Source organism: Dunckerocampus dactyliophorus, chromosome 11, assembly GCF_027744805.1.
Source record: "Dunckerocampus dactyliophorus isolate RoL2022-P2 chromosome 11, RoL_Ddac_1.1, whole genome shotgun sequence".
NCBI lineage: Eukaryota > Metazoa > Chordata > Actinopteri > Syngnathiformes > Syngnathidae > Dunckerocampus > Dunckerocampus dactyliophorus.
In genome coordinates this window covers 11,713,315-11,738,126 of record NC_072829.1, presented here as the reverse complement: position 1 = coordinate 11,738,126, position 24,812 = coordinate 11,713,315, and the positions used below count along the sequence as shown (strand labels likewise).

At 42.1% G+C, this 24,812-nt stretch overlaps 1 protein-coding gene across 1 annotated transcript; it reads right to left on the bottom strand.

Annotated features, from left to right (window-relative positions):
- Positions 1–315: 315 nt before the first annotated feature.
- Positions 316–24,801, bottom strand: LOC129189723 (sodium/hydrogen exchanger 6-like). Its single transcript, XM_054791704.1, is given in 16 exon segments — positions 316–2,944; positions 3,035–3,140; positions 5,990–6,075; positions 6,173–6,203; positions 6,471–6,624; positions 6,718–6,829; positions 6,913–7,026; positions 7,123–7,211; positions 7,302–7,406; positions 12,286–12,443; positions 19,484–19,589; positions 19,750–19,862; positions 19,944–20,020; positions 20,082–20,159; positions 20,245–20,444; positions 24,361–24,801. Coding segments are annotated over 16 exon segments (2,079 nt in total). The 5' UTR covers positions 24,665–24,801; the 3' UTR covers positions 316–2,698.
- Positions 24,802–24,812: the final 11 nt, after the last annotated feature.

The following is a 24,812-nucleotide window of genomic DNA, read 5'->3' as shown; positions in this document are numbered from 1 at the left end:
TTTAGTAATACATTTTTGTTTCTTACAGATTTCAATGGTGATACAAATACAAATGAATTAAACTATGGTTACCATAAGGATTAAAGGTTAGGGTTGTCATTTAGGGTGAGAGTTTTTTTTAGGGTTAGAGGTTTAGGGTATGGGTATGGTTGGGGTTACGATTAGGGTTTGGGTGTGTTTTCAGGGTTATGGTTCATGGTTAGGTAACTTTTGCATGGCTGTCATTAAGATGTTGATGCTATCCATATGGCACTGCAACATGTTTGTACACAATCCATATATGCCATCATAAATGAAACATGGCTGACATGGTTTTAATGGAAAGCATTGGCTCCCATTTATTTCTTTCTGTCTGTTGCACACACAAAGGTGAGAGGATATTTACATAGGTGTAAACAGTACGTGCAGACACACACGCACACAATGAATGTGTCATTCATACCCATTCACGATGCACTAAACAGCATAGCATAGCAAACCTCTTTGGTCATCTTCATCCACAAATAGAAATAGCCTGCGTCTTTATTGTTGTATTTTGAATCCAGCAGAGAATGAGACGGGCGCATGCTCTGTAGTATCCAGGGCAAAAGCATACAAACGCACAAGAACACACCTGGATGGTACAGATGTACTGAATACAGCAACTACACAAAGGGAACTTTGCATTCATTACATTTTCATTTCAGTCCTCCCAAATTAACAAGTGAGACATTGCAGTGCAAATATAAGGTCTTTTTTTGTTATGTCCCTTCTGCAAAATAAAATGTAAAAAAAAGGGGAAAATGGCATTAATGTCTTTTAAAAATTGGATGTGTGGATATAACAAAAACAAAACAAAAAACAACAAAAATACTTTTTTGAGATGTTCCTGCACAGCAGAAGATAACAGAAACAAACAGATTCTTATGCTTTTTTTCCCACATTTCTAATGATAAAGGTAGAAGAAAGCGCAACACAAAGTAACAGACTCATCCCAACATTTTCCTTGTGTGGACAAGCCAAGTGTCCTCAAAAAGACAAAAGTGGCTGTCCATCATTATGCCAAACTACTTATACATAGACACTTTAGTAGTTTGAAAGTCCATCCAAACCTTGTCATCATCATCTACAATTAAGATGTACGTAAGACATGAGCTTCCATATACACACACACACACACACACACAGGTGTATGCATGCCACAATTTTCCAATGAATCGGTTTTCATCAAATTTTTGCCAATATTTTCGTACAATATTGCACATAACAAACTAGTTTGTTTGCCCTCTACTGTATCCGTGAAATCGAAGCACCATACATGTTGCTGAAACACTGTTCGTGCATTTTTTAAGGAGCGTGACTTCTAAATAACATGCCATGGGACCAAAGAAAGTGCCAGTAGAAAGGTGAGAAACACTATTGAATTCGACTAGAACTATTGTCTATGTCTATGTTTTTTGCTCATAATTTTGGGTGTTGATTTAGATTTACATTATTTACTAATTCCAGGGTTCCAGGGAAGCAATAGCTTCCCCAAACGCAAAGATATTCTAGCATGGCCTAGCCAAAATGTCCTCATAAAGACATGTCCTCACAAGGTTGTCCAGTGTTAAGCCACACTGCAATACTAAGACATTAACACATACGTACACACAAACACACACACAATCGAAGATCATCTTGCCCTTTCGTCCATTCACAAACAACCAGACTGCGTGTGATTTGAGCTCTTTCAGTGTTTTCTGGCTTGGGTCCACGTCAACAGGGTGCCATGGCAACATCCTATCACAATCATGTTAGACAACTGCTGCTCAGAAGCTCAGAGGAGCCTGACTTCTTGCACCACAAATAGCCTCTGTGTGCGGGTGAACTTACATCTGTCCAGCAACACAGTTTTGTATAATAATAATAATAATAATCATAATAATAATATATATAAAAGTAACAGTGAAACTGCTGTCCTGTTCATAGGAAATATAGACAAATGCAAAACAGTGGTTTTCCATGCACTCGTTTAAATTATGTCCTATAAACCTACATAGAAATAATTTTTTTTTCCAATGCCAATTGCTAGTTTGCCAAAAAAATCCCTCAAAAAATGATGTAACTGCTTTGAATGAGGTTTTGTGGCAGGGTGAAGTAAGGGAATGGACAAATCCATTACATTTTGGTGCAGATCTGGATAGAGATATTTTCAAAAACCTGACTTTGAAACAATTAGGTTAATTTTTGGTGATTAACGCATGAATTTTAATGACTAAATTGCTGCATATGCAGCACCTCCTTGGTGGAGGTCTGCAATACAAGCCATAACATTATGTCCAGGTCACAGTCAGAGGATCCAACCCATTTTGCGACCACCATCCCAAATTTTGAGCATATTGCTATCTTGGGGCCCTCTTCCATCCCACTAAAACTACACTTCCCAGGCAGGCACTTGATTGAAAGCACACTTACAGTCGACATTCGACGTCCGAGCCAAAACACAGCGCCTGCGGCCCAAAAAAAAAAAAGGAACCGTTAGCATGCACATGAATACTGCTCTTTTTCTAGTATTGTTTACAGCACATGCTGTGCAATGCTACAGTAAGGTGACTGAAGTGAAGCCCAACATGAACATAAACATATTAGAGTGAAGAAAAGATGGCAGAGTGACAGCGGGAGGCGAAGAGCAAAAAAAGGAAGTGGCGTGTTGGATGGGCGAGATGTGCGATTGCTTTCACAAGTGGGGGTCTGTGAAAGGCAGCTCAGAGTCATCCATGGGCAGCACCAGGCGCGTGCCTCTCATCACTAGCTCATGATCGCCGTATGCCAACTCTCGGTCCAGGTCGTCGGCGTGGGAGGGGCCGTCCCGGGTGCATGCCCCGGTGGTGTCGGTGGTGACGGTGATGTCTCCGTAGTTCAGGTTGACATCGCCGTCGGTAAGGATGAGGTCGGAGTCGTCGTCCTTGATCTGACACTCGTTCTGTTGCCAGTAAGACAAATACACAAATTATTTTTTTTATGATGATTATAAAATGATTATAAATTATTACAAAAAAACCCATCATCTAACCTCAAAAGCCTTTGGGCTGGTGAGAAAGCGGGCCAGGGGGCTACAGCAGGCAGGCAGCGTGGCTGTGAGTGGGGGACCGCTATGAGTCAGGATGGGCTTCAGGTAGCTGGGGGCTCAAGTAAAGGGTCATCCACATCTTACCTCTTACACAAACATTACACACATGTAAACAACAAAGTACACTCAAGCCATTAAAACTACAGACAATAACGATGCCGTGGTGAAGCATGTTATTCATATTATCACTATATGTAATCTTATTATGTTTCATATTTTATATTTCACACCACCACATCATCAAGTCTCATTTTACATACACCATAAAATTAAATCAAATCTCATACTTCATTTCATCTCTTATATCTATATAATACAGACCCTTTCCAAAAAATTAGAATGTCATGGAAAAGTTGTTTAATTTCCATAATTCCATTCAAAAAGTTAAACTTTCATAGATTATAGATTCAGGGCCCACAATTTAAATGATTTCAAGTATTTATTTGTTTATTTTTACATAATTTGGGCTTCCAGCTCATTAAACCCACGAAAACAGGAATTCAAAAAATTAGAATACTGTGAAGAAATCAGTCCAAATTTTGCAGGGCATGAATGTTTTAAACTGAGTGTCACACACTAATCATCTACTAAACTCAAATCACCTGCACAGGCTTCCCCAGGTGTCATTAAATTGCGTCAGTTTGGTTCAATCGTCTCAGTTCGGTTCAATACGAGAAGACTGCAGACATGACAACTGGCCAGAAGACCATCATTGATACCCTCCATAGGATGGGTAAGCCACAAAGGTTCATAGCTAAGGAGGCTGGTTGTTCACAGAGTGCTGTGTCCAAGCATATCAATGGAAAGTCTAGAGGAAGGGCAAAATGTGGCAGGAGAAGATGCACCAGCAAAAGAGATGACCGTGGGCTTCAGCGGATTATCAAACAGGGAAGATTCAAGAATCTGGCAGAGATTCAGAAAGAGTGGAATGAGGCGGGAGTCACAGCTTCACAGCTTCTTTTTTTCCTGCAAAAACTGAGAAGTAATATATAGTATATACAGTCCTTCTCTGTATATACAGACCCTTTCCAAAAAATTAGAATGTCATGGAAAAGTTGTTTAATTTCCATAATTCCATTCAAAAAGTTAAACTTTCATAGATTATAGATTCAGGGCCCATAATTTAAACGATTTCAAGTGTTTGTTTATTTTTTACGTAATTTGGGCTTCCAGCTCATTAAACCCACGAAAACAGGAATTCAAAAAATTAGAATACTGTGAAGAAATCACCATTTACTTCTCAGTTTTTGCAGGAAAAAAAGAAAGAAATTAGGATCACATCAAATCAATCAAAATATGGTACTTTCAAAATGATATGTCAATCTTCAATCCTTGGTTGGGAATCCCTTTGCCTTAATCACTGCCTCGATGCGACGTGGCATTGAAGCAATCAGCCTGTGGCATTGCCTGGGAGTTATGGAAGCCCAGATTTCCTTGATGCTTGCTGTCAGCTCTTCTTTGTTGTTGGGTCTGGTGCCCCTCATTTCCCTCTTGAGAATACCCCATAGATTCTCAATGGGGTTTAGGTCCGTTTAGTTGGCTGGCCAGTCAAGCACTGTGATGGCATGGGCATCAAACCAGGTTTTGGTGCTTCTGGCGGTATGGGCAGGGGCCAGGTCCTGCTGGAAGATGAAATCTGCATCTCCATACAGATCCTCAGCAGAAGGAATCATGAAGTCCTCTAAAACATTCTGGTAGACTGTTGCGATGACCTTGGATTTAAGAAAGCAGAGTTTACCAACACCTGCACCGGACATTGCACCCCAAATCATGATGGACTGTGGATATTTCACACTGGACCTCAGGCAGCTTGGGTTCTGTTCCTCACCCGTCTTCCTCCAAATCCTTGGACCTTGATTCCCAAATGAAAGGCACACTTTACTTTCATCGGAAAAGAGGACCTTGGACCACTGGCCAACAGTCCAGTCCTTCTTCTCCTTGGCCCAGTGGAGACGCTTCCTACGTTGGCTCAGGTTCAGAAGTGGCTTGACCCAAGGAACCAGACAGTGGTAGCCCATCTCCCGGATGCGTCTGAATGCCTCATTCCACTCTTTCGGGATCTCTGACAGATTCTTGAATCTTCCCTGTTTGATAATCCGCTGAAGCCCACGGTCATCTCTTTTGCTGGTGCATCTTCTCCTGCCACATTTTGCCCTTTCTCTAGACTTTCCATTGATATGCTTGGACACAGCACTCTGAACAACCAGCCTCCTTAGCTATGAACGTTTGTGGCTTACCCATCCTATGGAGGGTATCAATGATGGTCTTCTGGCCAGTTGTCATGTCTGCAGTCTTCCCCCTATTGAACCGAAATGAGACAATTGAACCAAACTGAAGCAATTTAATGACACCTGGGGAAGCCTGTGCAGGTGATTTGAGTTTAGTAGATGATTAGTGTGTGACACTCAGTTTAAAACATTCATGCCCTGCAAAATTTGGGCTGATTTCTTCACAGTATTCTAATTTTTTGAATTCCTGTTTTCGTGGGTCTAATGAGCTGGAAGCCCAAATTATGTCAAAATAAACAAATAAATACTTGAAATCGTTTAAATTGTGGGCCCTGAATCTATAATCTATGAAAGTTTAACTTTTTGAATGGAATTATGGAAATTAAACAACTTTTCCATGACATTCTAATTTTTTGGAAAGGGTCTGTATATTATATCTGATTGCAAGTACTCATAACACTAAGAGTTCTTGTATCTAACATTGCAACCTTTTTATGGGGTTAAATCAGGTACCTCGTTGTAGTTAAGTTGATGAATTTACTATGAAAAGGTAAAATTTGAAACAATGTGATACAGTGTACTACTGCAAACTAGTACCAAACATAGTGAACAGCTAGTGAATGATGTTTTTACAGAAGAGCAAATGGCACTTTGTCATAGGAAAGGATACTTGTGATCAAAGTTGTACCAGATTCGGAAAAGCCAGGCACTTTCCTGTTTGGTAGTTGTTCGCTCGGAACTTTCGCCAATGCTCACCTGTTCAAAGACAGTGAATGTTACATTTTCCTACATACTTACACAATTTTACACATTACACTGTGTAAGGTTGCATGGTAACGTTGACCGCACTCACAGAGTTATCTTGGTCCGAGTCCACACCCACCCTGTGGAAAAAAACAGAGCAAGACACATATCAACATACTGTATGACACCTTTATGGACAAAAGCATTGGGACACTCGGCTAAACCTAAAATATTAAGAAAATCTCCCCTTTTGTAGCTAAAACAATTTCTACTCTTCTGGGAAGACTTTAAAAGGGGCACTATCTTACATTTCCAAAAATGAGCAGGATAGAGCCCCTTTGGTGTCCGCAGGAATTTTTGACATCCAGGACCAGGTTGGGCCCCAAAAAACTCATTAGCAGGAGTACCGTATGCGCTGGCAGGACAACATCTGAGTGGTGCCGCCACCACAGAACCACACGGTGAAGAAGACCACAAGCAGCGTGGTGGAAAACATCATCTGCCGCGCATATGTGGCCGTGTCTCTGATTGACAGGGCAAAGGTCATGGCGCCCCGCAGTCCTGCCGAGCAAAGTGGGAAGACAAAAATCACTATAAGACAAAAGCAAGTTATTGCTTGCACGTATTAATACTGTATGTGCGTGCTTGACTGACCAGAAAACATCATCATGTGCTGGAAGTTGGATCTGATCTTGTTGCGTCGGCCCAGATTGAGGAGGAAGGAGAGGGGGTAGATGTTGGCTGCCCTGCCCAGAAACACTGCCACCTGGTTGGAAGGGAGGTTAGGGGCAACAGCAGGCCAAAAGATGATGAGCTAACAAGTTCTTGATAAATTGTCCCAAAAGATACAAAAGCCCCCACGATAAACATGGGGTTAAAGACGTGGCTCTGGAAGGTGAACAATGTCAGACCCATGTAGGAGAAAATGAAGTTCTCCGCCAGGAAGTTCAGCAACTCAAACAGCTGCAAGACAATACAACGCTATCAAATTAAAATAAACCAACATTCTTGAGGCATAGGCTAATAAAGCAAATGAATGCGTCGTCATTCTGGTCTGACCTGTTTGGTCCGGTCTTGCGACTCGGGAGACAGGTTGTTGAAGGTGTAGTGGGCCTGAGTGATTCCGCAGAACAACACTGCCACCACACCTGGTGCACAGCAGCCAGGGGGAGACCATTAATTGTAACAATTCTATCAACAGTTAGATAGGCTATATGGATAGGCTATATGTATGTTACCTGTGAAGCCACAGGCCTCAGCCAGTAGGAAGGTGCTCCATGACATGAGGAAGAATAATGCTGTCTCCAGCAGCTGGAAATCTCTTAGCTTGGTAAACTTTGTCACTTGCAGGCGCTTGTCAAGGACTTCAACAAGAAAAACTTCTTTATGCTACTGCAAGACAATACAACGACAATCTCTGCACATTCACGATTCAGTGTTTACGGCCCCACAAATGCAATGAGTTTTTGTAAAAAAAAAAAAAAAAAAGTTAAAAAGGTTTTCTTTAAATAGTTGTGTTTTTTGTGGGAAAAAAACATCTCATTCACATAAGGTCAGAAATACATACATACATATACATATATATATATACATATACATATATATATATATATATATATATATATATATATATATATACATACACATATATATATACATACATACATATATATGCACATATACATATACATATACATATATATATATATATATATATATATATATATATATATATATATATATATATATACACACATATGAAAATTTACGTGTTATGTATAGCGGTCACCTGTCTAACGCGGCCAGTAGCCACCCATTTTGTATCCCTTGGTCAATATCTGACCGCATATAGCGGCCAAAATGCCGATTCAAGCAGAAGCCTTCATGCACGAAAAAGTTTCGTTTTGTAAGCAATGAGCCGTCGTGTGTAGACTTTAATTACTGAGTCGTAGTTTGACATAAAAAAAGCCTTCTTACTTTGCAATGCCGCCCTGAAAAGATTCAATAACGGCCAAAACGGTAATCTTCCCACTTTGCAATGCCGTGAATAGATTGTAAAATAGCCAAAACACCTGAATAAAACATCTAAAATATCACTTATTTGCCGACTAATTAGAGATTAGAAACCCATTCAATAAGAAAGGAGCGATGGTATTGTTAGTTTATGACGATCTTCGCACCTCCTCCGCACTCAATTGTCCACGCACACACCCATTCATGACTGCTTCACGCGTATCCTGTACATACTGTATATCCTTGGGCTCGTTCAATAAAATTTTTATTTCTTGCTTTTAAAATCGTGTTTAAAAAAAAATCAAAGATGGAAATATGTGACGTTCTGCAGAACAGGAGCGAGCGTCCCCTGTCCTGCGCTCTTATTTGGCGGGATGTGCCTTCTCCGGGGAGGAAGAGGCAGCCGCTTCATGCCTGGTGGCCACGCAGCTGCGGTCAATTAACATTTGTGGCGAATAAAAGGCCAGCGTCGTCGAATGTGCGCCTAGATTTACCTACCTGTTTATGTGTCAACAGAGTTTTCCCCTATGTCTCTTGGTTTTGCTCCAGTCTTTTTGTGAATACATGTTAATATGTGTGCGTACAAATTCAAAATGGCCGCCAACCTGTCCATAGCGGCCAGGGTTTGGAGGGGACCCGAGCCATGTGTCAACAATAGATTTTTATGGGAGTCTCAATTTCTCACGGATTTTCACCATTGATTTTCACCATGTGGTAGTAGACGTCATTATGACAACACACACCATATGCCAAAACACAGCATATGTGACATCTGTAAAGCTGCCGTTTATGGTTGTGAGTTTCAAAAAATTGCAAAGCATGAATAAATAAGAGTAACAAAAATGCTCCAATTAACTCATTCAATTGCAGCCATTTTTCAATTGCGGCCATTTTCAAGGCACACAAAATATTGTGTTCTATGGCTATATAAACATGGAACCTACCGATAGAAATATTAGACTCTCATCTTTCATCAGAAAAAAAAGTTTGTTTCTACCTTTTTCCGTTCTTTAGCAGCAGAACATAGAAAATGTCAGCTCCCAACAAAAAAAAAGAGCAACAGCTTTTTGTGAAAAGATACATTTCACACATAACTTTCACTTCGACACAAATGTTTTGCTTTCATGATACCTCAAATATCTAACAACAATACAACACATAAACAATACAATAAAATCAAAATAACAGTTTATTTACAAATATAACACCAGGAACTATTTTCACATTTGGAACTACATTGTGTGTGTGTGTGTGTGCGTGTGCATGCATTAAAATTTCCCTACAATGCGTAATCTTCTGGACGCTACACTTCTACACGCTCTCTCACTTCCTCCTTGCTGTCAAGAGTGTGTAGTTACATGTGTGTATTTACATTACTGAGCTTTTATCAAATGCACTTTTGCCACCTTGTGGCCGTTTTTATGGCTTAAAACTGCTCTAACAGTGACGGCTTTTTGCACGCACTTACGACATCACCTGTTTTTGCCTCTCCCGCAAAAAACCCCGCCATAAATACATCTTTGGGATCGGGCGTTTGGGTAAAGAAATGTATAAAATACATCTTTGGTATTGAATGAGTTAATGTCTCAATTCAATTAACCAATGTGTCTCTGTGTCCTAGTCGCCAGGTGCATGATCAACAAAAACAAATAACCGCCAGGGTCTCTAAATTCACGCCAAGTCAAAAAAGTTTGGCATTAACGGCGATGTCTTTCTTCAACTCCACATGAGCAGAATTGATGGCGAACAGGAAGTGATGTTTGGGGTTCAGAGTTTAGTTTTAGCCTGTTGTGGGCTATGGCTGCAACAAAAATCACTCCACACTCTTTACTGTTCTTTAGTATTACCATATCTAATGTATTGTGTGGAGATTTGGTGTAATAATTACAAAAGCAATCTCAACTCACTCACTGTACTGCAAAAAAGATCGGTGAGGATAATTCATAATGCCAAGTATAGAGCACATACGAACCCTATATTTTTAAAATCACAAATATTAAAATTTGCAGATTTAGTACTCTTTCAAACCGCTAGAATAATGCATAAATTTAATAATAATTCGTTACCCAAAAACCTCATACAGTATTTCTCTATCAGAGAGAAGAAATATGATCTTAGAGGAAAATTAAACTTAAAACATTTATATGCGAGAACAACGCTTAAAACCCACAGTATTTCTGTATGTGGAATTAAAAGCCCTGTCACACCACCCGAACTTTGCTGTAGCGTTCCTGGAGCGGTGAAAAAAATTAATCACCGCTCGTAACCGTTCACCACCGTTTAACAGAAGTTGGCCCCTGTTAAGGCAACGCCGTTTACGCTCAGGCACCGCTGATGGTCCCTCTTACCGCTCTGAAAGTTTTGAGCTGCACAAAATATTGCGAGCGGTGTGAGGAGCGGGCCACGGCAAAGTTCATCACCGCTCGAACAATGCCCAGTCAAAGTTTGGCGCCGCTAGACTCAAGTTCGTGGACGCTTGGGTCTGCTAGGCCAACGCAGAAATCTTGAACGCTGGACCACTGCTGCTTCGCCAGCTTTGCCGGGCGGTGATTAAACGTTGCACATACTTTGGTAGAGCGGTTGTAAGCTTTTTACGAGCGGACACGGGATTGCTGGAACGGTGTCAGACGTTGAAGCAGCGATCCATTGCGGTGATGAACTTTGCCGTTGGTATGGAGGTGTCGGAGGGGGACCAGAATTTGGCTATAAATACGTGGAGAAATGGACCAGGAGCCCATTTGGAATAGCCGTTGAGTGCAGACCTCAGTTATATCGAATTTGCTCAAAGTTACAGTAAAACTGTACTACCATGGGTGCTGAGAGACTTGCTATGGTTGGTGCACTAGTCCAGCAGCAGAATCAGAACCTCCTCAGATTGCAACAAGCTGTTGACAGAAGGAGAAGAGAGAGAAGAAGGAGAGACAGAGTTGTGTGGGTCAGACAGTGGATACTGAGAAGGCCTGAACATGGACTCTATGACAAGCTGATGGTGGAGCTGAGGAATGAGGATCCACGAGCCTTCCAGCACTTCACGAGGATGCCACCAGCACGCATGCGCAGAATGCCGCTCTATCAACGCTCACGTCACCGCTAAACTAACGTTTGCTACCGTTAAACCAACGTTAAAGCAACGGCGGCTTCAGCGGTGTACCGTTATGACAACGCCCCTGTTTTCGATTTTTTCCCCATTTTGTGCATGGTTATGAGCGGTGATGAATTTTTTTCACCCCTCCAGGAACGCTACAGCAAAGTTCGGGCGGTGTGACCGGGCCTTAAATTATGGAACGGATTGAGCAAGGAACTCAAATAATGTACAGAGATGAGTAAATTCAAACAACAATACAAGCAGTTGGCGTTCACTAAATACAAGGCAGAAGAGTCTTGATCATCACAAAGATTGTTCTGTCATGCTTGTTTTTTTGTTTTTGTTTTTTTTACTGTTATTCATTATTACAATGATTGTCATATAAAATATGAAATGGAATGCAGGAAGAGAACAATATGTACTGTACAAGATGTGCAATGGATGGGGGGGTAGGATTAAATAAGTTTTGCTTCTTCCTACTCTTTTTGGACTTGTGGAACTGTGAAAGAGTGATCCATGAGATGTATTCCATTGTAACCTTCATGTTCAAATAAACGTAACCAAACCAAACCAAACCAAACAGTAACCCGTGTTAATATTAAGATTATTATGTTATTACTCTTGTGCCTGTTGTGAGATAATTTAAACCTGCAATAAAAGTCGGTTGTTCAAGTCCGGTGCTTTGATGGTGGTCTCACCGAACAATTACTGACACCTTGTGACCAATGCAGAATACTACATTTACAAGTTGGTGGTCTTATTGGTTTGTACTGTATTTATATTTTAGTTCATTTAGCCATTTTTATGCTTGAAAATGCTTAATTTGGGCAAAATATTTTTTTTTACTAATAATAGGCCGTTGTCAACCATGAAACAGCATTATTTATTAATTAATGTTTTAAAAACTGAATGTGGCAGCGATGTTTAAACCACGATGTAGCGAGAGACGACTGTAATACTGAAATAACAGCCAATTATTTTTTCATTTTTTATGCACTACTGTATTGAAATACACAAGAACATATCCACTGAGATATGACATATGTACTTGATAGGCAGCTTTTGCATTAGATCTAATTAGCTTATGCTACCTAATGTAATGGAAGGTTAATAGTATATAGAACATTAATGTAAGGATATGAGCGCCGTGACCACTCCGGTGGCCACGCCCAGAGCGAAGGAGCCGCTGAAGATGCCAAGGAACATGCCAAAGGACTTCAGCATGGCCATGACCTCGAAGGTGTGGCTGTTGTCGCCTTCTGGCTGGTATGCCACAATGGACCTGTCACCACAACGACAGCGGACAGCATGTAAAATAACCATAACAGACAAACTGTACATTTATTATACACTACTGACCCAAATTTTAAGACCAGCTGAAAAATCGCAAGAATTTACATTTTTCTAAGCAGAGCTTCAGCTTCTAAGTGTAGAAAAGTAAGCATCCATCCATCCATTTTCTATACTGCTTCTCCTCTTTGCAGGGGCATGCTGGAGCCTATCCCAGCTTACTTCGGCGACAGGCGGGGTACACCCTGGACTGGTCGCCAGCCAATCGCAGGGCACATATAGATAAACAGCCATTCACACTCACACCTATGGACAATTTTTGGAGTCGCCAATTAATCTAACATGCATGTTTTTGGAATGTGGGAGGAAACCGGAGTACCCGGAGAAAACCCACGCACACAAACTCCACACAGAAATGCCCAAGGGAGAATCGTACCCAGGTCTTCCCGATCTCCAGACTGTTACTGTGTTGGCCAACATGCTAACCACTAGACCACCATGCAGGCCAAAAAGTAAGCAATTAATTGCAAATGTTCATTAGTTTATCAAAAGTTTAAGACCATAGCTCAAAACCCCCCAAAACCCGCTAAAATAAAAATTACATTTTCAAAATAAGACTCCGTAATGACTTTGTTAATCACCTCATAAATTGGTTTGGGCATGCTTGATGCCAGTGTTTACAGAAGGCTAGTGGGAATGCAGGTGGTGAAGATGGCTTCAAGAAAGGCATCCATTATCTGGAACTGATGTCCATTTTTGTAAACTTCCTTGTCAACCATCACCAAATGTTCTTAACTGGACTTAGATCAGGTGAACATGCAGGATGGTCCAAAAGAGTGACCTTATTCCTCAGAAAAAGTCCTTTGTCATGTGGGCATTGTGAACTGTAGCGTTGTCCTGTTGAAAAAGCCATTGGTCCCAGCCTTGTTCTATTTATGAACAGCTGCTTCAGGCTGGGTATTGTCCCCACTGCCCTTAAGCAAGCTGTAGTTCAACTACTTCTTAAAAAAACGAACCTAGACCCATCAAGTCTATCCAACTTCCGTCCAATTTCACATCTGCCCTTTCTGTCCAAGGTCATGGAGAAACTTGTCTTCTCACAACTCCAGTCATATCTGTCTATCCATAATATTGCTAACAAATTTCAATCTGGCTTTAGAACCCGTCACAGCACAGAATCCGCGTTATTGAAAATACACAATGACATCCTCACAGCCCTTGACGCTAAAAACTCTGTAGTGCTGGTGCTTTGAGACCTTACAGTTGCTTTTGATACTGCGCTACGATCTACTACAGAGTTGTCAGTTTTTAAATTTCTTTTAAAAACTCATTTATTTAGACTGGCTTATGACACGTGATGGTTATATGAACTTTAATTGTGATTCTGTGCCTGTATTTGTATTTTTTTTATTGTTTTAGTTGTTTTTATTCTATCTTACCCTGTTCTCATTTGCTATTGCGTGTTTTTAACTCTTGTGAAGCAACTTGGGCACCATTGGGATGTTGTAAGGTGCTATACAAATAAACTTGCTTTGATTTGATTTGATTCATTACCACACAGACAAGGGCCTTTAATCATGAGGAATGCCCCCTGCAACATCTCAACATAGTCGTCTGCTGTTTGATGCCCCTCCACAACCTGAAGCGCCATTGTTGCATTGAAGGAAAAAACAACCTAGATCATGATGGCGCCCCCTCCACTGTGCCGTGTGGAAAACATCTCAAGTTGGATTTCCTTGTCATGCCAGTAATGTTGGAAGCCATCAGGACCATCAGGGTGACATTTTCTCTCATGAGAGCGTAAAAAACTTTCTTCCATCTTTCAATGTCCCGTGTTTGGTGCTCTTGTGCAAATTCCAAATGGACAATATAGTGGCGTTGAAGGAGACGAGGCCTTTGAAAACGTTTTTCTTCTTAAAACCCTTACTGCTGCATCCAGCCTCAGCAGCAATAGCGTACTGTGAAAGGCCTTGCTTATGCAGCTCAACAATCCGACCGCATTCAAAGAAAGAAAGCTTTAATGCCTTTGCAATCAAGAGATCATGACAGTGTGAATACCTGAAAAAAAATGACATTGAATTAGGGCTGAACGATTTTGGAAAATAATCTAATTGCCATTTTTTTTGCCTCAGTATTGTGAATGATGAAGTAAATGAAGCGATTTAATATGCATTATTTTTTCAAGGTCCTCTTAATTTATTTTTCAACAAACACAGGCAATACATACATTTGTATAATTATAAACAACATCAGATTTACTATATATAAATTGTTCTTTCTTATAATAGGCTTAAGTTAAGATAAAGTCAAATGAAGCATGAATGAATATGAAAGACGGTTTATTATTCCACTAGAATTACAGTTGCAAACCGGTAAGCATGTTGGCCACACAGTCAGGAGATCTGGAAGATCTAGGTTCGAATCTTAGTTTGGGCATCTCTGTGTGCACTTTGCATGTTCTCCCAGTGTGTGCGTGTGTTTTTTCCAGGTACTTCGGTTTCCTCCCACATTCCAAAAACACACGTTACGTTAACTGCAGACTTTAAAATTGTTCGTAAGTATGGTTGTGAGTGTGAATGGTTGTTTGTCTATGTGTGCCCTGGCGACCAGTCCAGGGATAGAAAATGGATGGATGAATTACAGTTGTAAACTTACTAAATGCTTTGACTTGTAGTCTTGTCAGAATTCAATAACTGATTTGTCCAGTAATATATTTTTTTAGTTCTAAACAACACAGTTAACAGAATAAAACAACAGTATAAATTCAGTGTCCAGGTTTATGAGCTGTGTGTAACCATCACTACAAAAGCTACTTTGACAAAAAGAAAGGAGAGGTGAGCTTTTTGTGTTTTATGTGACTGGCGACATCTCAATTGTACTTTATTTACAAAGCATTATTCATATTTTATATGCTATATTACTAATATGCCAGTTCATGAGCCCTGTGACCAGAGTGTGTAATACGAGCCTCGACCGATGAACATTGTCTCACATTAGGAATTAAAATGTCACTGTATACAAAATGCTCGAAGTCTCCTGTCAATTACCATCAACAGACAACACAGCGCTCAGGAGACCTGCACCACCGAGAAGCTACATTGCCTTCAGCTGGGCTTACACCCGCTCTGCTCCACTCCATGACGTATATGTGGACGCAAGATGTGTCAGTGAAATCAGTCTTTGCAGTTAGAAAATCACATTTTAACATATTGTGATATTATCGCAAATGCGATTAATCGTTCAGCGCTACACTGAATCCACGTTTCTGCAATAACTTTTAAAGCAGGGGTCTCAAACTCAATTTCACTGAGGGCCAGTGGAGGTAGAGTCTGGGTGAGGCTGGGCCCATCAAGTATTGGGAGTAGGGCTGGGAATCTCAGGGTACCTCACGATACCTTTGAATCAGTGGGTTTTCTGTCTAGACACCCTCATCAAAGGCGGCCAACTACAGGGTGATCAAGCCTGAGCTTGATCATGAGTAAAGTAGTGCCTGGAAAGTGGAGGGAGATAGGCAAGGTAAGGTCCTGGGAAAAAAACTGCCCCGCCCACCGGGTCGTCGCTCAGCCTCCCCCCTACCCCCTGCCCTTGGGTAAGGACAGGAAGGAAGTTTAAAACTTCTTTAGGGTCGTCAGGTGGGTACCCTCCTTCATTGGTGTTTCAATGATAGGCCCATGACACCTCCAGAGAGCTCATCGGCAACACCTGGCATCCCAGGTGTGTGCACCCCTCTGCTTTGAGCCCAGCAAGTGTCCTTCTGCTTAATCCGAAGCCACTGGCTTCAGAGACTAAAAGACTAGTTGCTTGCCAATATCAACTAACATCTTCCAATCCCAGGCCATGGCTAGCTGTCACCCATGGTGTCAGAGCAACTCGTCAAAAGCCTGGGCAGATGGTACAATGCAAGCCTCAGGTGCCGGTATTAAGACAGGCCATCACCACCAGTCTAAACAACATCAACAAGACAATGCTGCCAGGGAAGCTCAAACTCACGATCTACGAGGTCCGAATAACAATGGAGGGAGAGATGGAGCGAGACATAACTTCGTATGTGAAGAAGTGGCTTGGGGTCCCACGCTGTCTGACCAACGTCAGCATCTACGGCAAAGGAGTCCTTGAACTACCTATCACGATCCTCACTGAAGAGTACAAGTGCTCTAAAGTGAGACTACAGATGACATTGAAGGACTCCAGAGATCAGACCATCAGCAATGCTGCACCACATCTCTTAACAGGAAGGAAATAGACATCATCCGACGCAGTAGAGCACGCTATGTCAGCCCTGAAGCACAACGACGTTGTGGGACATGTCCAGCTGGGAAGAGGAGGATTTGGCGTTGCAGTGAATAAACCAACTTGGCACAAAGCTTCAGCCCCACAAAGGAGGAAAATGGTGGTAGAAGAAGTGTGCCGTCAGGAGGAGGCTGAAAGAAGCGCAAAGACCGTCTCTCTTGCCAAGAAGGGACAATGGATGTGGTGGGAAGGCGTGGAGAAGAGAAAGCTCACTGGAGGCAGCTCTGGGAAATGGAAGCAAAAAATATCAGCTTCATCATAAGAGCTACATGTGATGTGCTCCCATCCCCAAAAAACCTTCACCAATGGTATGGAGAGGACAAACCCGTGCCCTCTGCCCGAATTCAGCGACTCTCAAACACATCTTGACCAGTTGTAGGACCAGCCTCACACAAGGCCGCTTCACCTGGAGGCACAATCAGGTCCTCAAGAGTCTGGCAGCAGCCCTTGAGAGCAAGAGGGACACCATCAACTCTTTGCCCTTGAGAGCTGCCAATTCAATCTCTGTGCCAAAATTCGTTCGAGAGGTACAGAGACAGCCTAACCACCGAGCTACCAAACCAGAACCTGGACAGGTAGCCATGGCCCGGGATTGGAAGATGCTAGTTCATATTGGCAAGCAACTAATATTTCCCCCAGAGATTGCAACCACCACCACCACCAGACTTGGTGCTATGGTCCCCTTCACTAAATGTAGTCTACATCATAGAGCTCACGGTTCCACTGAAGAATTCAACCGAAGAGGCCTACAAATGAAAGAAACCGCGCTACACAGATCTGGCAGCAGATGCACAACAATGAGGATGGAAGGTCAAGGTCTATCCAGCTGAAGTAGGATACAGAGGTTTTGTGGCTTCTTCTACCATCTGGCTTATGAAAGACCTCTGCATTCATAGATAGGCTCTGCGACAGACAATAAGATCAGTCTCTGAAGCGGCCGAAAGAAGCAGCCAGTGGCTATGGATCAAGGACACTTGCTCGGCTCAAAGCAGAGGGGGGCACACACCTGGGACGCCAGGTGTTGCCGATGAGCTCTCTGGAGGTGTCATGGGCCTATCATCAAAACACCAATGAAGGAGGGTCAGGTGGGTTGTCAGGTACCCACCTGACGACCCACCTGACCCTAAAGAAGTTTTAAACCCACCATCTTCCTTCCTACCCTTACTCAGGGGTGTGCCGTGGGAGGAAGGGGGGAGGCTGAGCGATGACCCGGTGGGCGTGGTATTTTTTTTTTTAATCCCAGATCGGGATCGTACTGCCTAGCTCATCTCCTTCCAGTTTCCAGGCATTACTTTACTCATGATTGGGCATGGGACACAGGCTCAGGCTTGATCACCTAGTAGTTGACCGCCTTTAATGAGAGTGTCTATTGTTGAAAGGCCGAAACACCCATTGATTCAAAGGTACACTACTGATGATGTGTCCCAAAATTGACATCCTTCCCAAACTTTCCAGGCTACTATCAACATCTACGCCTCATGTAATTACCATCTATTGGCACAAAGGACTTTTTCCATCAAGTCCTGTGTATTTATGAACTTAAGACTTTCTTTGGTCTCACTTCCTGCAAACTGGTAAAGATAGTCTGCTTTTAATGTGATGAACTTGGCAAATCTTGTAGCATTCACTGAGTCTAACTTTGCAAAAGGCACTTGAAACAAATGTGACTGGACTCACACACTCCACAGTCCCGCAGGACAAATCAGCAGTTGTTTGCTGGCCTTGCAATATTTCTGTAAAAATATAAGCAGCTAAAAAGTAGAAACAACTGGTGATTTGTCTTGTTTGTCCCAAAAACACTCCACCACCACCAAGGTCTACTTAGTGCACTCGTTCACTGCGTAAAAATAACTGATTAAATTTAGTTGTGTAATTTCACACTTGATGGTTAGGAAGGTAGTGCAGAGAACCAAATACACTTTAAGTAAAAAAAAAAAAAAAAAAAAAAAAAAAAAAAGACAAAATTCAGTCCCCTTTAAAATGAGGGATTTTTCGTCAAAAGCACCTTAGTCTAGTGTCTGTAATATTGTAATATTGAACAAACTAATCACCATGCAATGTGCTAGACCTACAAAACAACAACAAACATGCAGGCTGTGTTATTGGAACTAGGGATGAGACCAATCTTATCCAGTATCGCTATCTGGTTCCGATACCAACGTAATTCACATATCCAGATTTCCAATGCATGAGCTATGTCTGTGCTTTAATGTTTGCCTGTTGTTGTCAGCAAACATAGCTAGAAGAATATCAGCAAATGTAGCCAAAAGAGTATCAGCAAATGCTGTCTCCACACATGAACTGCCACACAAAAACAGTTGGACATTTATACAACACAATGCTTCCCGCTCTCTACAATATCATACTTTCCCATAGGGAAGAGTTTTTTATAGCTTCATATAAAACTAACAATAATGATGTGTAGTGTAGCCAACCGGAGACAGTTACATTTGCTGACATTCTTCAAGCTACAATTGCGGATAGTCTTTTGCTGTGGTTGCATATTGAAGCAAACAGAGCCCTGGTAGCAGAAATGTATCGGTATAAAGCAGACATCCAAATTCAGGTACAGAGATCTGATCAGAAAAATTGTTGGTCTAAGTACATCCCTAACTGGAAATGAAATGTTAATTTTTTGTTTAGTATTGAACCTTATTATGGGACAACTGATTATTCCTTTTGAGTTTCTGTATTGGTATAATACAATTTTGTTCCATTTTTGTTTTAATAACTGAGACTTACGAGGAGAGAACCACAGCCACGGCGTCGTTGAGCACGCTCTCGCCAAACAACAGTGCATACAAGTCCACGTCCACCTGCAGCTCGTTGAAGATGGCCAGCACCGTCACTATGGCAACAGAGGACAAATCGTGATAGTTTTCTGTATGCAGTAGGTTTGTGACAAAGAATAGATAAATAGAAGGTGTACAATGTGGTGCTAATCCAAAGTAGGTCTAAGCTCTACTTTTTGGTCTAAATGTATGTATCAGTGGAGACGAGAAACGCACCAGGATCTGTGGCAGAGACGATGGCACCAAAGAATAGACAGTCAGTGAAGAAGAAGTCCCCACCGAGTTGTCCCATCTTCTTCATCAGCGTCACACAGCCATACATTAACAACCTGGTAAAAGTGTACAATAAACTATAATAATCATATTAATTAAACACACATTTGAAACACACATTTGAGTAAGACTCTTACCCGATGACAAAGCAGGAAATGACTGTCCCTAAAAAGGCATATGCAAGGATGGAGCCCATGTTGCGGAAAAAGTGTCTCTGCAAGACAAAACAAAAACCCACACCGTGACTGTCATCAAGAGGGGCTGTGTTTCCTTACCCTCTTTAAGCTGTATCCAGCATGGAAGATGATGGGCGGGAGGAGGATGTTAAAAAACACTTCAGGGTCGAAGGTCACCTGAGTCACACACACACAACAGACCAAAATAATAAAAATGTTCACTTTTGATTGAGGAAGAAGGGGAAAGGGAGGTTGTGCTTACCTTGCGCAGCATCTCGTTGTCTTGCACATCGTTCACCTCGTTGGGGCTGATCTCGCCCTTTAGCGTGTACTCATAGAACTTTCCCCTGGAGTTGACGAGCAGCGTGGCGGGGCTGGCGTTGACGTGGCAGCTCAGCGTCACATTGCTGACCTCCCGGGGGACATGGATACCATAGCGCAGGACCACGCCCACCAGTAAACCTGAAGGAGGTACAGTCGCATGCATGTAATACAGATATCCTCAAAATTTTAGAACCATTAGACCAGGGGTCACCAACGTGGTGCCCGCAGGCACCAGGTAGCCCCCCACGACCACATGAGGTGCCCGCAAGCCTGCTTTTCATTCAGGTTTTCGGTTAATAATGAAAGAACAGTAGAAAGAAATGCATTCTGAAATACAAAATGTGACTTGTGGACACCAGCATTTTGTTAATGTCTGGTAAAACAAGCATATTCGCTTTGTTTGGGTTTAAAATAAGCTCTGAAAATAAATGTTACAAAAATGAGTAGCTCTTGGCCATATTCATTTTGTAAAAGTATCTCTCACAAGGAAAAACGTTGGCGACCCCTGCATTAGACAAATGGTCAATGATTTACATGCAATTAGTCAGGCCCGTGCCCCTGCTTGATGGCGGCCATGTTTTTCCAACCAATCTTTCTCAAATTTTACCCATGTGCTGATTAGTCCCCACAAGATGTGTACCAGATTTTGTCGTGATTCGGCCATACACCCTAAAGTTATAGTAGGTATTTCGTAGAATGCGCATGAAAATTTTAGTAGGAAAATTTTCAAGTCAATCCAACATCCATCTATCCATTTTCTATACAATCCAACAAATGGGGTTTAATAACAGCATCACCATGCGGTGTATTTGTCATAAAAATAATAGCACAGGCAACACAGCAAGGTTGCATTTTTGACAAAGTTTCACCCATTTGTGTGCAGCAGTTCAGGAGTAGAAGAGTTTCCAAACTAATACATATTGTAGGAATGTCAGAAGAGCTCCTCTTACGAGATCTCGTGAGATTATAACATGACAATATTTGTTGTTCTGAGAAAAGCTGCCTCGTGAGAACAGGGCCACCAGAAGTCTATCAGACGGTGGAAGTGTGTGAAGCAGCATTGGAAGGTCATGTATCAAAATTATAACATTTCAAAATGTGCCTACATTGTTTTGTGACTCAGTTAAATAAAAAAAAGTGTTTGTCCAGTCCTATATTTTGTCATTGCAGTTTTCTTAAAAGTAATATTAAAATATTGTCTCGTTTCATGAGCTGAGTGCATTGTGACACTAACATATTCATGTGGAAAAAATTAGAACACCCTCAAATAGCAGCCTCCATTCTTGTAGACACCATTCCCGAATTGCCTGGTGGGGGAAGCATGCTCCGCAGTTGAGTATGTTGTTTTTTCCCGACACAGGGGGAAAAAAATATTACAAACCAACTTTGCATATTGCCCTGCCACCCTGGCGGACAGTCCAGGGTGTACCCCGCCTCTCGCCCGAAGTTAGCTGGGATAGGCTCAGAGCATACTCCCGCAACCCTAATGAGGATAAGCGGCATAGCAAATGGATGGCTGGATGGATGGAACTTCACATACTATGTTATCAATAGATGAACTCTTTTGTGTGTGTTTTTTTAAGAATTGGAGATGCACAGACAGCACGTAGTCGTAGTGGTTAGCATGTCTGCCTCACAGTCAGGGGATGTGGGCTCGAATCTCCGGGTTTGGCGTGTGCATGTTCTCCCCATGCATGCATGGGTTTTCTCCGGTACTCTGGCTTCCTCCCACAGCCGCAAAAACATTCACAATTAATATGTTACGTTAACTGTGTGACTGTTAGTATAAATAGTGTTATGTCCGATACATCCTGTCTTTGACAAGTCCAGGATGTAAATCAGCTGGGATAGCTGATTTACAGCTTACCCTGTGACCCTAACGAGGACACGCATTATAGAAAATGGAGAGATGGAGCTGTACAACTTTTTAAGTCATATACAACAGTGGTTCCCAAACTTTTACAGCCTTGTGCCCCTTCAGACATTTGACGTGAAGTCATGTACCCCCTACTGCTGCACACTTAAAAAACATAAACCATTTTTACATTTCATTACATTTTAATATTGAACATGATTAAATGGTTAATTAATTTTATAGTAAGTAATTCTGGTTCCAAAATTTGTATTGTGCATGGTCAAATTTTTATCAAAGTTTTACATGAGCACTGATAAATAGATACAAGATGAATTTCTATTGATAAGATATGAATTTCTCTTGGAGATGAATAAAGCATCTAACTATTCATCCAACATATCTTATTTTAGCCGGATGTTGGGACCCTTTGAATGGGTTGAATTTGAGCTTCACTTTTGGCCACTTGCAATCGCTATGATTTAAATCTGTATATTAATTTGATACCAAATTGAAAGGGAAAGTTGAACAAACATTATAAAGCAGTATCCAAAGTACAAAAATACATACAATCCGCGATAAAACCTGATTTGCAAGGGACTCTCCACTCCCCCATCCTGACACACACATACATTGACAAGTTTTCACAGTTTCACACTCGGGCCACTGTGCGGCCCGAGTGGTTAACATGTTGGCCACACAGTCGGGAGATCGGGAAGGAGATCTGGGTTCAAATCTCCGTTGGGCATCTCTGTGTGGAGTTTGCATGTTTTCCTGTACGCACGTGGGGTACTAGTGTGAGGATAAGCAGCATAGAAGATGGTTGGATGGAAGATTAAACACTTTTAATACACAACATAATCATCAAACTTACTTGTTCATATAACTCACACACAGCAATGAAGAACTTCATGTCTCCTTGCTTCTTTCTGCTGGCTATGAGGCGTTCAGGTCATTCGTAATTGTGAGTGTTAGGCGCTAATTGTTTTTCATTTTTATTCAAGTACCCCAATGGCAATTGGTGGGGTACGTGTGTAACGGATGCCAACCTGTGAGGCTGTGCGTTGGTGCGTTGGTGTACGTTGGTAAACCTCACTCCCTCTGCCTTAAGAGCTGTGCTGAACACGCGGTTGACCGTCCGGGCTTTTGGCCGTGTGGTCAGCGTTCTCGCCTCCCATTACGAAGGTCCTGTGTTCGAGCCCCGGTGCGGGCGGTGCGAAACAGGGCGGGTTACATTGGTGCAGTGACCCGGAAGGGAGTGAGGTTTGAGGGGGTGAGTGTAACGGATGTCAGCCTGTGAGACTGTGCAAGTGTACGTTGCTAAACCTCACTCCCTCTGCCTTAAGAGCTGAACACGCGGTCGACAGTCCGGGCTTTTGGCTGTGTGGTCAGTGCTCTCACCTCTCATTACGAAAGTCCTGTGTGTTCGTGCCCCGGTGCGGGCGGTGCGAAACAGGTCGGGTTACACGTGTACCATGTACCCCACTTTGGGGACCTACGATATACAAGACTTTCACTCGGCCTCCGGCAGTGAAACACATGAGGAAATACCTGTATATGTATAGCAGGGGTCATCAACGTTTTTCCTTGAGAGAGCTACTTTTACAAAATGAAAATGGCCAAGAGCTACTCATTTTTGTAACATTTATTTTCAGAGCTTATTTTAAAACCAAACAAAGCCAATATTCTTGTTTTACCAGTACATTAACAAAATGCTGGTGTCCACAACTCACATTTTGTATTTCAGAATGTATTTCTTTCTACTGTTCTTTCATTATTAAGCCCGCGGGCACCACGTTGGTGACCCCTGATGTATAGTGTACAAACAAGCAGGACGTTAAATCACTTATCACTATATAGACCAGGGGTCACCAACGTGGTGCCCGCGGGCACCAGGTAGCCCCCCAGGACCACATGAGGCGCCCTCATGCCTGCTTTTCATTCAGCTTTTCAGTTAATAATGTGAGAACACTAAAAAGAAATGCATTCTCAAATGCAAAATGTGAGTTGTGGATACCAGCATTTTGTGAATGTTCTGGTAAAACAAGCATATTCAGATTGCTTGGGTTGAAATTAGCTATAAAAATAATTGTTACAAAAATGAGCAGCTCTTGGCCATTTTCATTTTGTAAAAGTAGCTCTCACAAGAAAAAACGTTGGTGTCCCCTGATATAGATAATGTCTACTTTGGTTGAAGCTCACCATAAATCATCGCCAGCCCAGTTTCGTGGAGGAACCGGAACCGGCGGTGTTTGAACAACCAGATGGTGAGGATAGTGAGGGTGAGGAGCAGGATGAAGATGAGCAGGTCTGCGCTATCCTGTCGGTGGCTCTCCTCAGCTTTCTTCTCCGTAACGATGTTCTCCATGGCACTGTCCTCTTCATCTTGCTGCTGAGGCTGCGATGATGCTCGGCACACACACACGCACACGGACATGCTCACCAGCAGGAACAGCCATCGCGTCCTCGTCGCTCTGCTACGGCCTCGACTACATTGAAGAGTCATGTCGTGATGTTGGGCAGCCAAACGCTGCGGCGTCGACGTTGTTGTGTCCAAAACTTTGGGATAATTTCTCACACCAACTGGCAGACGAGAAGCAAACCACAGCAAGAGGAGAATCAATTCCTACCCGGAAGTGAAATATGTTTTTCCA